The sequence below is a fragment of the Balaenoptera physalus genome (genome assembly GCF_965194825.1).
Source record: "Balaenoptera physalus genome assembly, chromosome: 3".
Classification (NCBI taxonomy): Eukaryota; Metazoa; Chordata; class Mammalia; order Artiodactyla; family Balaenopteridae; genus Balaenoptera; species Balaenoptera physalus.
In genome coordinates this window covers 159,078,170-159,091,821 of record NC_138890.1, presented here as the reverse complement: position 1 = coordinate 159,091,821, position 13,652 = coordinate 159,078,170, and the positions used below count along the sequence as shown (strand labels likewise).

At 37.2% G+C, this 13,652-nt stretch overlaps 1 protein-coding gene and 1 long non-coding RNA gene across 6 annotated transcripts in view; one reads left to right on the top strand and one right to left on the bottom strand.

Annotated features, from left to right (window-relative positions):
• CDH12 (cadherin 12) overlaps positions 1–13,652 on the bottom strand; it is a 998,421-nt gene that overhangs the window by 23,405 nt on the left and 961,364 nt on the right. For all 5 annotated transcript variants that reach the window (XM_082453738.1, XM_082453737.1, XM_082453739.1 and 2 more), the window contains one exon: positions 5,948–6,084. In XM_082453738.1, the coding sequence (XP_082309864.1) occupies positions 5,948–6,084 (137 nt within the window). The remainder of the gene's footprint in view (positions 1–5,947; positions 6,085–13,652) is intronic.
• Positions 1–13,652, top strand: part of LOC309656873 — a 1,296,162-nt gene that overhangs the window by 703,172 nt on the left and 579,338 nt on the right. The gene's annotated exons all lie outside the window — the stretch shown is intronic.

Here is a 13,652-nt window from a genome sequence, read left to right as displayed (position 1 = left end):
TCCATGTAATTCTTTGCCCTTAAGTGTGGTCTGGATCTAGTGACTTGCTTCTACTAAACAGAATGGGGGATCGGTGATACCACTGATGTCAGAAATGACATCTTATCACTTTTGCAGGGGAGTAGAACTCTTCTTCAACACGATAAACCCAGGGAGTCATCTGACTCCTCCAACGCCTTCTCCTTCCTGTCTTTTTTCTCTGCTGATGCCAAGGCTGAAGCAGCAGCAGGAGCTGCAGTCCTGCCCTCCGGAGGTGGGCGCGCGGGCCAGATCGCTGATACCCTGAGCAGTGACTGATGTCTTCAGGGTTTTTTCCTTTCAGCTCACTGGTGACCTTGCTGAGCCAGGTTGTCACCCACCTCCTCGATGCCCACACGGTCCAGGATCTTCTTTATGTCCTTGGCACTGGCAAAGGCATTGCCACTAAGGGCAGCCAGCAGGGAGGAGGCCATGCAGTGTAGGTAGGCAAGAATCTTTCCATATACAGGGAAGTTATCAGAAAGGATCCTTCACAATAAAATCATTAGGAACTCTTGTAGCTTGAGTCTTATCTAGTAATTAACACTTATTGGATAGAGATAGCAATCTACCTACCTACAACCCTGGCACACACATAATATTGCACACATATTTCCTTATTCTCATACTTTGAGTCTGTATTTTATTTCTAAAATGCAAATCCACTATAGATTTCTAATAGCTAAGCAGTCCAACGAGCTTAAATGTAGGTGGATAGATAGATAGATAGATAGATAGATAGATAGATAGATGATAGATAGATGCCAAGGCTAACAATAATTTCAGCTTAATTATATGTACAATGCAAATGTACATAAAATTTTTTACTATAGTTTACTTTAAATATTTATGTATGTAAAAATCACCTTGACTAATTTTACTATTAACTTATTTAAAAATGAAGCATAAGGAGGTGAATATGTGTCCCTGTGAAATTGTGTTTTGGAGTGTGAGTCCTGGGCTCCTGTCTTAGCTTGGTCATCATTTGCTGTGTGACAAATGGAAATAAATCTTAGCGTCTATTTCTTCACTCTTACAATGTGGACAGTAATAAATTGAGTGAATGTATATAAAGCTACTATAATAGTTTGGTTTACTAATTTATAATATTATTACTTACAATTATTATAGAAACATTAGGTACTTTCTTCTCATTTGGTTTGAGAACACCGTTTCATGGCTAACTATTTGGCACACAGGTGGAAGAAACCCTTTAAAAACTTCTACCAAAAAACATATTTATTTTTGTTTAAATCCTTCATTACTTAATGACCACAGTTTGGTCAGTATAAACCTTTGGCAACTTTCCCTTGGAGGCTATATGAGAGCGCACTTAAGTCTGAAGTCCCTGGAATTCAGCATAATTTGCATAGTTATAACTAACTAAAATAATTTTGGGGGTCAGTTTCTATTCCTAAACTGTCCTTAAGAACAGACTTCAGTCTTAGTTTTACCCACAACCATTAATACTTCGCATGTATATAATGTTCTATACAATTTATAAAAAATTAGATGAAGTTATGTTGAGCCTAAATTATGGACAATAATCTCAGTTTGATTTTCTGTATATATGAAGATGATACTACTTACATTATGTTGAAGCAAAAAAAGTTAAAGCAAAGTAGCTCTAATGCTAAATAACCTTAAAAATTAATCAACAATTTAATCCCGACTCATAATGGTATACTTACACATAACATTTTCCCCAAATATAGCACGCAGTAAGTCTATCACTGATTTTTGAACTCTTCCACAATACAAACAATCTATTGCCATCTGGATAATTAACATGACCAAGAAAAGAAGAATTGTCTTTGGTATCATCCATTTATTTTATAATTACATAAAAGTTCTAAGGCTTTAATGTAGTTATCTTTGTCTAATGATATGTGTTATAATAACACCAAAACAAAAAACAAAAAAAAAAAAATTAGAAACATTTGCCCTTTGGAAGTTTCTGATAATTTGAATGAAGTGATTTTTGGAGGCTTGCGTTTTTTTAATTCTCAAGATTAGTATAAAAACAGCAAAGCAATAATGCATAAAATAATTATTAGTAGTCTAATAAAACTATTTGGACCTTGGACTATAGCAACTCTGATTAATGACTGCTTTTTAATTAATTGGAAGTTGTTCAATCATTGTACCATTTCATTGCATCTGAGAGTTTTTATAGAAGGGTCAGGGCCAAAACATATGCTAGTTCAATCTGCAGTAAGGTACACTTACACAATTTTGTTCCACTTGGCAGGGCAAGTGTGGGCTATTTATTTCTCAGTCATTCACCATAATGAGAGTTTCCTGCTGAGGCTGGCTAATTTGATCATTGAAAGCAGCCTTATGTATTAAAATATAAATAAAGTTTACTTTCAGACTCTGTGAACTCAAACAAAATAAGGCCCACAACAATCTATTCTTATTGCAGAATCTTTAATGACCATGTGATATATACTTAGCCTCTTTCTTTTTCATGGAGGTGTATAGTGTTCATCTCACCAGACTTCCTTGAGGGTTCTAAATTCCACACAGTGGTCTTTGAATAGACAGTGGAATGGACGAGGGGTAGATATTTTAGAAATATTAGCTTGGCAGCCCTTTCACATTGGGTGTATGTATGGATTACGAGTCTAAGTCTCAGTTCTGCATATGTCCAAGTGAGAGCCAACATAACTTATGAGAATCCACACAATGGGGTTTCCTAATTTGGATTTAGGTAAAAACTACATCCAGCAGGTCAGAGAGGAGCCAGCATGTGCCCTAATTCTATTAATAATTAACAAAATACAGTTTTCTAAGTTTGAAAAATCTAAGCTTTTAAGGAACAATGACACTCGTTTGCACAGTATGGATGTATACTCCTTTTCCATTTTCCAAGTGGTTGGAGCTCAGGCTCTGACTGCAGGTACCAGACCTGCTATGATGGGTGCCCTCACACCATGATGATGGTTTTGGTAGCTACAGTAGCCGCTGGGGAGAAAGAGACCTTTTAGAGTTACAGTACAGGTGAGTGAAGAACTAGCTGCAGACTTTCATCTTGAGTTAAGATACTGGACCTAATACTCCTCCTTCTAAAAATATGCACATGTTTTGCATGTGCATTAATAGAAAGGGTAGGTCGCACAAGATAGTTTTCGAATGAAAAATATTCTACTGTGGAAAATATATTTTTGATAAATAGAAGTTTTTTGAATAGGCTACCTCTGGTCAGTTATCACTTACTATATCCAAGCCATTGAGAGTGACTATAATATAGTCGATAGAGGTCTTATAACCGATAACTTAGACATCTCATTTTTACTCTATTTGTCAAAGATCTTAGAATACTAAAGTTTATTTTCTAACTATATTATAGTTAAGCTTTCCTCAGTGTTATGGATGAAGGAAATCATTCAAAGTTGAAATAACTGAAAGCATGAAAAGAATGATGAATAACGTATGTAACTGTAAGAGGATGCGATCTGGGAGAGAAGAAAGATGCCTGGCATGAAAGGAAACTTCAGGAAAACAAGTTAAAGAGAACTGGGAGACTGGCATTTGGTTCTGTTCTCCTGACAGAATGTCTTCTCAGGCAGCTGACTGGATGATCAGCTCTCAGAGCCTAACAGAGCAAGGAGGGCAGATTTGAAAGGAGACAGCATGACAGAGAAAGCATATGGTAGAGGGGCAGGCTGTAATGTACCTGTTCAGCATGACCAGGATGTGTGAATTTCCTCAGGGTCAAGTGGACAAAACGAAAAGCTGGAGTTGAGAAATCATGCTATTAACTCACCCAAGAAAGCCGTCTGCTACACAAGGGGACCTGGAATTAAGAAGCTGTAAGGTCTACCACTGAGTGCCCACATCAAGTTCATGGGCAAATGGGATGCTCAGAGACCCCAATACCAAATAACTCAAAAATCACATGAAGAGAGTTAGTATTCGGGCAGTCCATTTAGCCAGTCAATTTTAATCCTAGAAGCAGTGGCAACCAGGGGAGCACTCTCTGGGGGGCAGATAAGAGAGATTTATGTGAAATAATGCCATTTGCAGCAACATGGACGGATCTAGAGATTATCAAATTAAGTAAACTAAGTCAGAGAGAGAAAGACAAATATGAGATATCGCTTATATGTGGGATCTAAAAAAATTATACAAATGAACTTATTTCCAAGACAGAAATAGACTCACAGACATAGAAAACAAACTTATGGTTACCAAAGGGGAAAGAGGGTGAAGGGATAAATTAGGAGTTTAGGATTAAAATATACACGCTACTATATATAAAACAGATAACCAACAAGGACCTACTGTATAGCACAGGGAATTATACTCAACATCTTGTAATAACCTACAATGGAAGAGAATGTAAAAAAAAGAATATATATTTATACATATACATGTATAATTGAATCATTTTGCTGTACATCTTAAATGATCACAACATTGCAAATCAACTATATTTCAAAAAAAAAATCTTTAAAAGAGAGATTTATGCATTTTTACTTCTCTCGCTCTCCTTTCTAGTCCAGCTGGAGAATCTTTACCCCCACTACCAAGGAATCAAAGTTCCAACTTATGGTGTCATAGAGTTCTTCAGTTATCTATTGTTGTACAACAACAAATGACCACAAAAATATAGTTGCTTGAAATAATTACAATTTTAGTATTTCTCCCAATTTTGTGCATCAGAATCTGGGCAAGATTTGGCTGAGTATATATTCCATTTCACATGGTAATGACGGAGGTTACATTGTGGTATTCAGCTAGCAAGCAGCCTGGCTAGAGGTTGCAAGATGGTTTTACTTACATATCCAGCGCTCTGACAGGTATGGTTAGAAGGCTGAGCTGAGCTGGGATTGTCAACCTGACCACCAACATGTGACCTCTCTAGTATGGCAGCCTCAGAGCAGTCGTCTTCTAACATAACAGAGAAGTAGTCCAACAAACAAGACAGAAGCTGCATGTTCTTTTATGCTAAATTTACCTTTAATAATCAGAATAACGTAAAAGTAATGAAATCAGCTAAAGGCATCATTAAGGCCCGGGAATAGGTGTCTGATTATGCATGTTTGGAAGCAGTTGTTGAAGATTAACAAAACTGTTTCCCATTTACACCCACTGAGTTGAGACTGACCCAAAACCCCTCAACAGAAATGTTCACGGTTAGCTTCTCCCTGCACTGAAAGGTGACATTAGCTGTCAGAGTACTTGTACCAGATGCACGGAAGAAAATAGGAGGAAAACAAAATGAAAGATACTCAGAGGGATTTCCTCAAATCTTTCAAGAGAACCCAAGCAGAAGGACTTGTACGATGCACTTCTGTTACAGACAAGTATGTTGCTAGCCAAGGTCTCCACTCCCACCCTCACCTGTTACCTTTGGAAGTTGTGATAATATCCTGAATTGTCCAGCCAAACACATAAGACCTATAATCACTCTCAGTCTAAAGGATTCTCTTCTGGACCAAGCAGAAACCAACACAAGGAGTAATTGCTAACAATCCTATAGATTCTGACTGAAGAATTGCACTTGAAGAATTGCACTTAAAACTCCTGTATATTTCACAATGATGTTCATAACAAAATACATTTTAATGAAAGGAGAAAGAAGAGGGGTGAATTTAAAAATGCTCTCTTCAATTTCAGAAAATATTTCAGAAAAGATGATTTCATGTGATGGTTATTTCCTCCTGCAGGGTGGAAAAGGATGAGATCTCACCATGAAATGCACTGCTAGATATTCATGCAGTCCTGCAAACAGGGCTCATTGGCAGCTGTCACAATTTTTCTGGACTTAATGCTATGAGCAAAAGGAGCAGGTTTTTGAGTTTCCCCAAGAGACCACTTGGCTGTCAGTCCAAAAATGAAAACACCTCAGCAGGGACTCATTTAAGAGTGTGAAATCCAAAGAATTGCAGTATAACATTGATTCCGTCCATGCCATACTTACTAACTTTACTCGCAATTATGGAGAAATTATACTGCGCAGTGCTTTCTCTGTCTAGTAATTCACTAGTAGCGATGGTTCCTTCAGTTGCATCTATTGTAAAGTAGCTGTCTCCATCACTCTTCCAATCTATGAAGTACCTGTATATAAAAAAGAGTAGATGCAAATGTGCAATGATTACACATTAATCATGATGGCAGTCAGGCTAACTTGACACAGTTCCTTATTTTTCTTCCTGTAGCTATTACCTACCTTGCAGTAAAGAAGAGTATAAATGACAGTTTCTTTATTGCAAAGTCAGTATGCTCAAGGGAAAACTGGAAATAATGAAAGATTTAGTACTCCTGCTGTTCATATTATTTTAGGGCCTTGACACCTTGAAAGCTCAGCAGAGACTAAAATTCTAAAGCTGACCATGGATTTCCTTAACCTGCTGAATATTAAAACTTTTTCAAGCAGTAAAAGATTCCTTAATGGTGACTGTGGGAAGAGCTGGGGGTGGGAGAGGCATCTGGAAATAGCTACAAAGAACTGAGGTCAGAACACAGGTAGAGTCTTCGTTTCCATGGACAGAAAAAAAAAAAACAACAAAAAACATGTTAGGGAAACTAAGGGGAAAATTTTTAACTGACAATGGGATAATTGTACAGAAATATTTCCCTCAAACACATATAAAAGGCCATGGTTGTTTTATTACTCTAAATATCAGGACAACTTTCTTAAAAAATAAACCAAAAAACAGTGATCTTGGCTAATAATGTCTCTTTATCTTCTGTATTAGCCAACCTTCTTGCTAGTAACAGACGTTGCCTTCTTTATGTGAAGCAGCTGGACTATGAAATGCAAGAAAATGAATAAAAGACATATTGTATTTGTATAAACCTTTGTGTAATAGTGGACATATAGAATGATATATGTAAAATTATTTTCAAACATATTTTCAATCATCATATTAATGGACATTTTGAAATCTTTCCACATGCCAGGTATTGTTCTAAATATTTATATATGTTAACAAATTCCCAGAACAACCTTAAAAAATGAGTATTATTAATCTCCCCATTTTACATATGAGTAACAAAACATATGCTGAAGTTCACAAAGTTAGAAAGTTTTAGAGCTGATATTTGAACTAGGTCATCAATGTTTTCCACATAATTATCATAAGATAGTCTTACCAATTTTAAATGGATCATTTTTAAGTGGAAAAGGGCTCTGCTAATCAAAAGACTGAATGCACAATATGTTTATCACCATTTTTCTGGCCAGGGAATCAAGGTGAAGTCCTTACAAACAGTGGCTGAAACAGATGACATCATAGTAGTCAGCACATCTAAATCCCCAGGCCGTCATGAAAAGTTAAAGACATGTGTTTCAAAATTGCAAGTTATAATTTTGACAAACTGGTTACCTAAAACTGGAGCAGTTTGCATATCATTTTGGCGCTAGATCAAAGCTAGTTTGCCTTTATAGGTGAGATTTATAACTTGTCAATATTTGTTAGTAACTGATAAGATCAGAGTATGAAACAAGGTTTTTATCTGCCTCTGATATTTCTGTTGTTGATTTACGCTAATACATACCTTATGAGTTCAATGTAACATGCTATCTCATAGAAATGCTCTCAAAAATTATAAATGAACTTAAGGCACATTTAAAACTCAAGGAGTACAAGATATAATGAGTTTAATTCGCTCTATTGCCTGATGTCCTTTTCTGAACAAAAAAGCATCTTCTCACAATACCCCTTTTCAGCACCTTTATTCAACTTGAGCACATGCCTAATTTAAGAAGCAAATTGTTACTGAAGCTTCTTCGTGACTATAGCATTTCTAAAGAATTGTTGGTGTAGACTAACAATGGTTGGTGTTTAATTGTAGCATTCACTAAATATTTGCAGAGTGCCCACTATGCACTAGACATTGTACTAGGATTGAAACACATAAAAAGTAGTAAAGTAAGATGCCCACTGATAAAGAGTCTAGTTGGGGGAACACAGATAAACAGATGATTTTTATGCCTGGTAGAAAGACAGAAAAGACACTACAGGAGTGCAAAGAAAAGATGCCTATGCCTGGTTCAACACCTATTGATTCAGGCAAACCTTCCTGCACACGGTGTTTGGCTGACATTAGAAGGCTATAAAGGAATTATTCACGAGAAGAGAGAGGCAGACAAAGTGAGGAGAGGAGGAAAGGTATTTCAGGAAGCTGCAACAGCAGTAGCAAAACCATAGAGTTTGTGTGGGAAACTATAAGCTGTTGGGAAATATGGGAAAATATCTGAAAGGCACAGTAACAGGAAAAAAAGATAAGTGATTTAGGTCAAGGAGGGTCTCGTAAATTCTATTAAGGAGGTGGGACATGATCTTGTGGGTAATGAACACTTCGAAAGGTGTAATTAAGGTATATGTTAAGAGTTCATCACTTTTAAGGCACAGGGTAGATGTATCTGAAGGGGACAAGGCTGTAAGCATTTCCTGTAGACCAGAATCTTGCCAAGAGACAAAGATAAGAGGCTGGAAAGATATTTGATTCAATGGGTTGTGAGTAGTTGAAATAATTAGGGCTATGCAGGCTGAAGGAAAGAAGACATAAAACATGCTAGCCGCCTTTAATTTGATCAGGACACTCATGTGAAGCAGGTGTTAGATTTACTTGTTATGTTTCAGTGGGATACAGATAGGACAGGAAAATGGAATCCATAGAAATTAAGATTTTGGATAAGTATATCAAAGACTTTTTGATGTCAGAGCTGCACAGGGTCATAACGGGTTTCCTCAGAAAACCATAAGCACCAGGAGTAGTCAAATATTGACGTCGAAATATTTGGTGCAGATGTGGTAGAACAAATTTATGCGTGATTGGAGAGTCTGAATGTACCTTGCAAGGCTGAGATTCTATTACTATTTTCCATATAGAATGAAATCTATTTCTCTTACTTTGCATGGAACATAATACTTTCTTTTTTTCTTTTTTTTTTTTTTTAATCAGTCATCAATTTTATACTCATCACTGTATACATGTCAATCCCAATCGCCCAATTCAGCACACCACCATCCCTACCCCACCGCAGTTTTCCCCCCTTGGTGTCCATACGTTTCTTCTCTACATCTGTGTCTCAACTTCTGCCCTGCAACCCGGTTCATCTGTACCATTTTTCTAGGTTCCACATACATGCGTTAATATACGATATTTGTATAATACAAATATGTATAATACATAATACTTTCTAATTATTGTTTCCTATTAGTACTCTGTTCTAACCTTAACAAACATATCCTACTCTGAGCTCTGCAATAAAGCCTCACTTTTCAAACATATGCTTACTTTTTTCCTAAGCCTTATTTTTAATAATAGCTTCATTCACATACTATACAATTTCCCAATTTATAATGAACAATTCAATCATTTTCATATATTCAAGTTGTGCAGTAGGTGGTAGGTTTTAAAACATTTTAAACTTATTAGTTCAAAACTTTTTCAAAACATTAATTGGGATAAGCTCCAATTATCTGGAAATTTCACTTCTATAGGATAAAAATTGTGATGGTGCCAGGTTTCTGGATTTCTCCTCTGCTACTTTCTTTCGCATGAAGTGTATATTTTCTAGTGGAATGTTAATTCTTTTAATAATGTTATACCATATTTTTGAGTTATTTTCTTATTATCTGCTCTAGATGTTACCATATGCAGCTTAACTTAGACTCAAATTTATATTAACTTAATTCTAATAAAATATAGAAATGTTACTCCTAGGTAGCCATGTGCTATTATATATCTATACATATATGTAATACATATATTGTTATCTATAGTACACTGATACAGTAAAAATTACAATAAAACATTGTTAATTAGTACTTTTATTATTTTATGTCTCTTAAAACTGAAAAAAATAAAGGAACATATTTTGGGAAGAGCTAAAGTTCTCCAATCCTATGGGCTCTCTTACCCTGGGAAATTCTCTGTATCCCTGCTGCCAGCGGTGGATGGAGGCGTGACGGTCTTCTCATTTTGACTCTCTGGGAGTGGAACAAGCAACATGAGACAAGTGATTGGGCCCCATATTATCAGCCTGCCTGCGGTAGGGCCTCTGCCCTGTGAGTGGAGTGGAGCGAGTGGAGGAAACAAACTGCCAATCTCAACCACACTCACCAGGGATTTCGCTTCTGAAAACTCAGAGTTGGAAAAGATGAGAAACGCTGGCATCCTGCCCCTCCTGGTAAGATACTATATCCCATGATTGAGAGCTGAGGAGAGAGGAGTCCTGTTTTCTCAGCCATTCCATGCAGAGTCCAGAGAGAATTCTCTATCAGGCTGAGCTGGGAGATGGGAGTGGAAGGGAAGAAACAGGTCTGGGGTCAAGTGCCACAGTCTCTTGATGTTCTTATTGTGTTTTAATAGATCTTCTTGAATAAATGTTTCTTCATTTGCTATATGCTCTTAGGAAATTTTCCAGAGACCGTATATGATTGTAATTTTTTAAAAATAATTTTCACCATTTATGCTGTTTCACTGGGAGCATGTCTGCAGAGCTTCTCACGCTGCCATTCCTTAAGTAGAACCTCCATCAGTTTTTGGAATTCCTTTCTTCTTTTCTCATTTACTCCAATTAAACTGCATGATATTATTTAAAGCTCTTCTGCACGTATTTGCATTGTTGCAAATTTCTGCAATGAATAGGTCCTTTTCTGATGCTCCTAGCACTCAATTGTTTTGCAGATTTTGGCAAACATAAGACAGATTATATACATTTTGTGCCTGTGATTGTCTTCCTTACTCAAGGCCCTTTAAATTATTTGAGGCCACTTTATTCATCTCTGTGTTGCCAGGGACCTGGGATGTTATTTGCACATAGCATCTGCAACTTAAACACTATATTGAATCAATGCACAGATCCTATTCTTACTACCTATATAATAGTTAAATATTTCTACTTCAAACCCTATTTAGGGTTTTAGGAATGTCTTATTTAGGACAATACAATCTTTCTGGTTTGCTGAGGACTTTCTCAGTACTAGTGCTGAATATCCTGGGATCCTAAAAACTCCTTGGTCCCAGAAAAAACTGGGACAATTGATCACTTTACTTCTAGTTAATTCTTACAGCATATTTTACAGTTTAGAAAGCTGAGTCAAACAGAATCTATGTACAATGAACCATTACACACCCACAGTTCATTTTAAATTTAGGTCTATCTGGTAATGTGTTTAAAAATTCAAGAACTTACTTATTGCATACATAAAATAATGTGCCTATCTCTGTTTTACCTTTCTATCTATCTATCAACCAAAATCCAATATCTTAGAAGGTGAGTAAGCAAATTTCATTTATTTAGTCATTTCAGTCTAACACTGACATATAGAGTTTGCATTCCATAAATCAACCACCCCTGAGAGGCAAAGAAATAGGTATAGAATTAAGAACATGAACTTTTTGGAGAAACAACTAGGGTGATATACCGGTTCCTTCACTTACCTTGTGCAGTTAGGTTAGGAATCTTTCTCCCTAATGCCTGTTCTCCTTGTCTTCTGTAAAATTTGGGAAAATAATACCTACCTAGCAATATAAAAGTAAATGTGGTATAGACAAAATGAGATAAGATATATGTACCTAGGTATGGAATCATTCATGTGGGGTGTGTACATGTATGTACGTGTGTGTACATATCCTTACCTCCCTCTCTCTTTCCACATTATTATTTTGTATTATTTTTCAATTTAAAAAAAACCTCTTCCTATCACACAAATGTATGCTTTGTTCTAGAACAAAGTTGTCACATATGTAGCCTTCAAATTTAAAACACCTGAACTACGAAGCCCCCCAACCCCAAACACCTGAAGTACAAACCATGGGCACAATAGCCAGGCCTTATTTCTTACAATGGTGCTTTGGTTCTCATTCACTATTTTCTGGCATCTAGTTTTTATCTCCATCACCTTGTGATGTTTGATACCCCTTCCTCTGGATGTTATCCTCTTAGAAAGCTTACTGCCTTCTTATCTGAACGTTTTCTACTCAGTAGAACATCTTCAGCATCTTCCCATAGCCGGTTAGACTCTTAACACTAGGTCCTGGCATTTTCCTAAGGTCCTACCTTTGTGTGACTGGCTGATCCCTGTGCCTGACTGAATGATAAACATTGGACAATAGCCATTTTCTACTGTGGTATTTTGCCCACTATAGCAATTAGCAGACATAGATGAGATGTGGCCATCAATGAACTGACAATGAAAACACTCCTACATTTCCTGGATATTTTCAGAGAGGACATGACCCGGTTATAAAGTGTCTAGATCAGTTTCAGGAGAATCACCATCCCAGAGTTAGCCATGACTGGTTTACTTTGGGTTTGCTACAGTCCACATTCAATCTAAGGGTAGACTGATATCTTAATTGAAACTAATCACATAACGAAGCACGACCCTATGAGGATTTCCCAAGATAGACTCCCACCCATGTCCTCCAGCTGCCTTTTGTCTGTAGAAACACTTTACTCAAAGAAAAAATTTAATTAGAGAAGTGAGAAAATACAGAAAGAAAGGAAAACAGTCAAGCAAGACAAAATAATAACACTTTGGCCAATAAACAAAGTCAAGGATCTTCTGAGCCATGTCCTTTAAGCTGTTTTGCAGATACTGAAAGCCCCAGCAGGTGGAAGAAATTAACTGCATGCTGCCCACAAGCATGTAGACCCCAGACTGGTTGGAACCAGAGGGTTGATGATGCTGACTCCCAATTACCTCACCACCAAACAATCAGAAAAACGTCCAAGAGCTAATCACACACCCCGCAACCCCATTCCCTCACCCTGTCTATAAAAACCCTTCCCCTGAAAGCCTTCCAGGAGTTTGGGTCTTTTAAGCACCGGTTGCCCTGTACTCCTTGCTTGGCTCCCTGCAATAAAGCTATTCTTTTCTACTTCACCCAAAAATCTGTCTTGGAGATTCAATTTGGAGCTGGTGTACAGAGGCCGGGTTTCAGCAAAAATCACAATATAATATAAACTGTCTAATTTGGCCCAACTCACCAGTTTAAATGAGTAAAACTTTTAGGTACATATTGTGTTTGAGTCATGTTATACTTACTTGGTGAGTAGATGAAATTCAAATTTAAAAAAGATGCTTAGGATAGATATATGATACAAATCTATAGTTTATAGAAGTATGCACAGGGACTGCTGATAAGAAACCTGTTTTAACAATTCAGTGGAAATCAAAAATTAATGCATTAACTTAATCTGTGCAGACCACTCGACAGAGAACAATTTTATTATTTTTCTGAAAATGAGTTTTCAGAAATGCCTTAAAGTTTTGTTCTCTTCATTAGGTAAACACTCCCCTTAAAATTGTTTCTTTTAATTTGCCTAATAGCTTTCTCACAGTTAATGGAAAAACTAACTTTGACCCTGTCCCAATTCTCAAACACATTTTGTAAAAAAAGTACTTGATGATACAGAGTACTTTAAAAGTATTACATCTCGGGCTTCCCTGGTGGCGCAGTGGTTGAGAATTTGCCTGGGGACGCGGGTTCGAGCCCTGGTCTGGGCGGATCCCACATGCCACGGAGCAACTGGGCCCGTGAGCCACAATTACTGAGCCTGCGCGTCTGGAGCCTGTGCTCCGCAACGGGAGAGGCCACGATAGTGAGAGGCCCGCGCACCGCGATGAAGAGTGGCCCCTGCTTGCCGCAACTAGAGAAAGCCC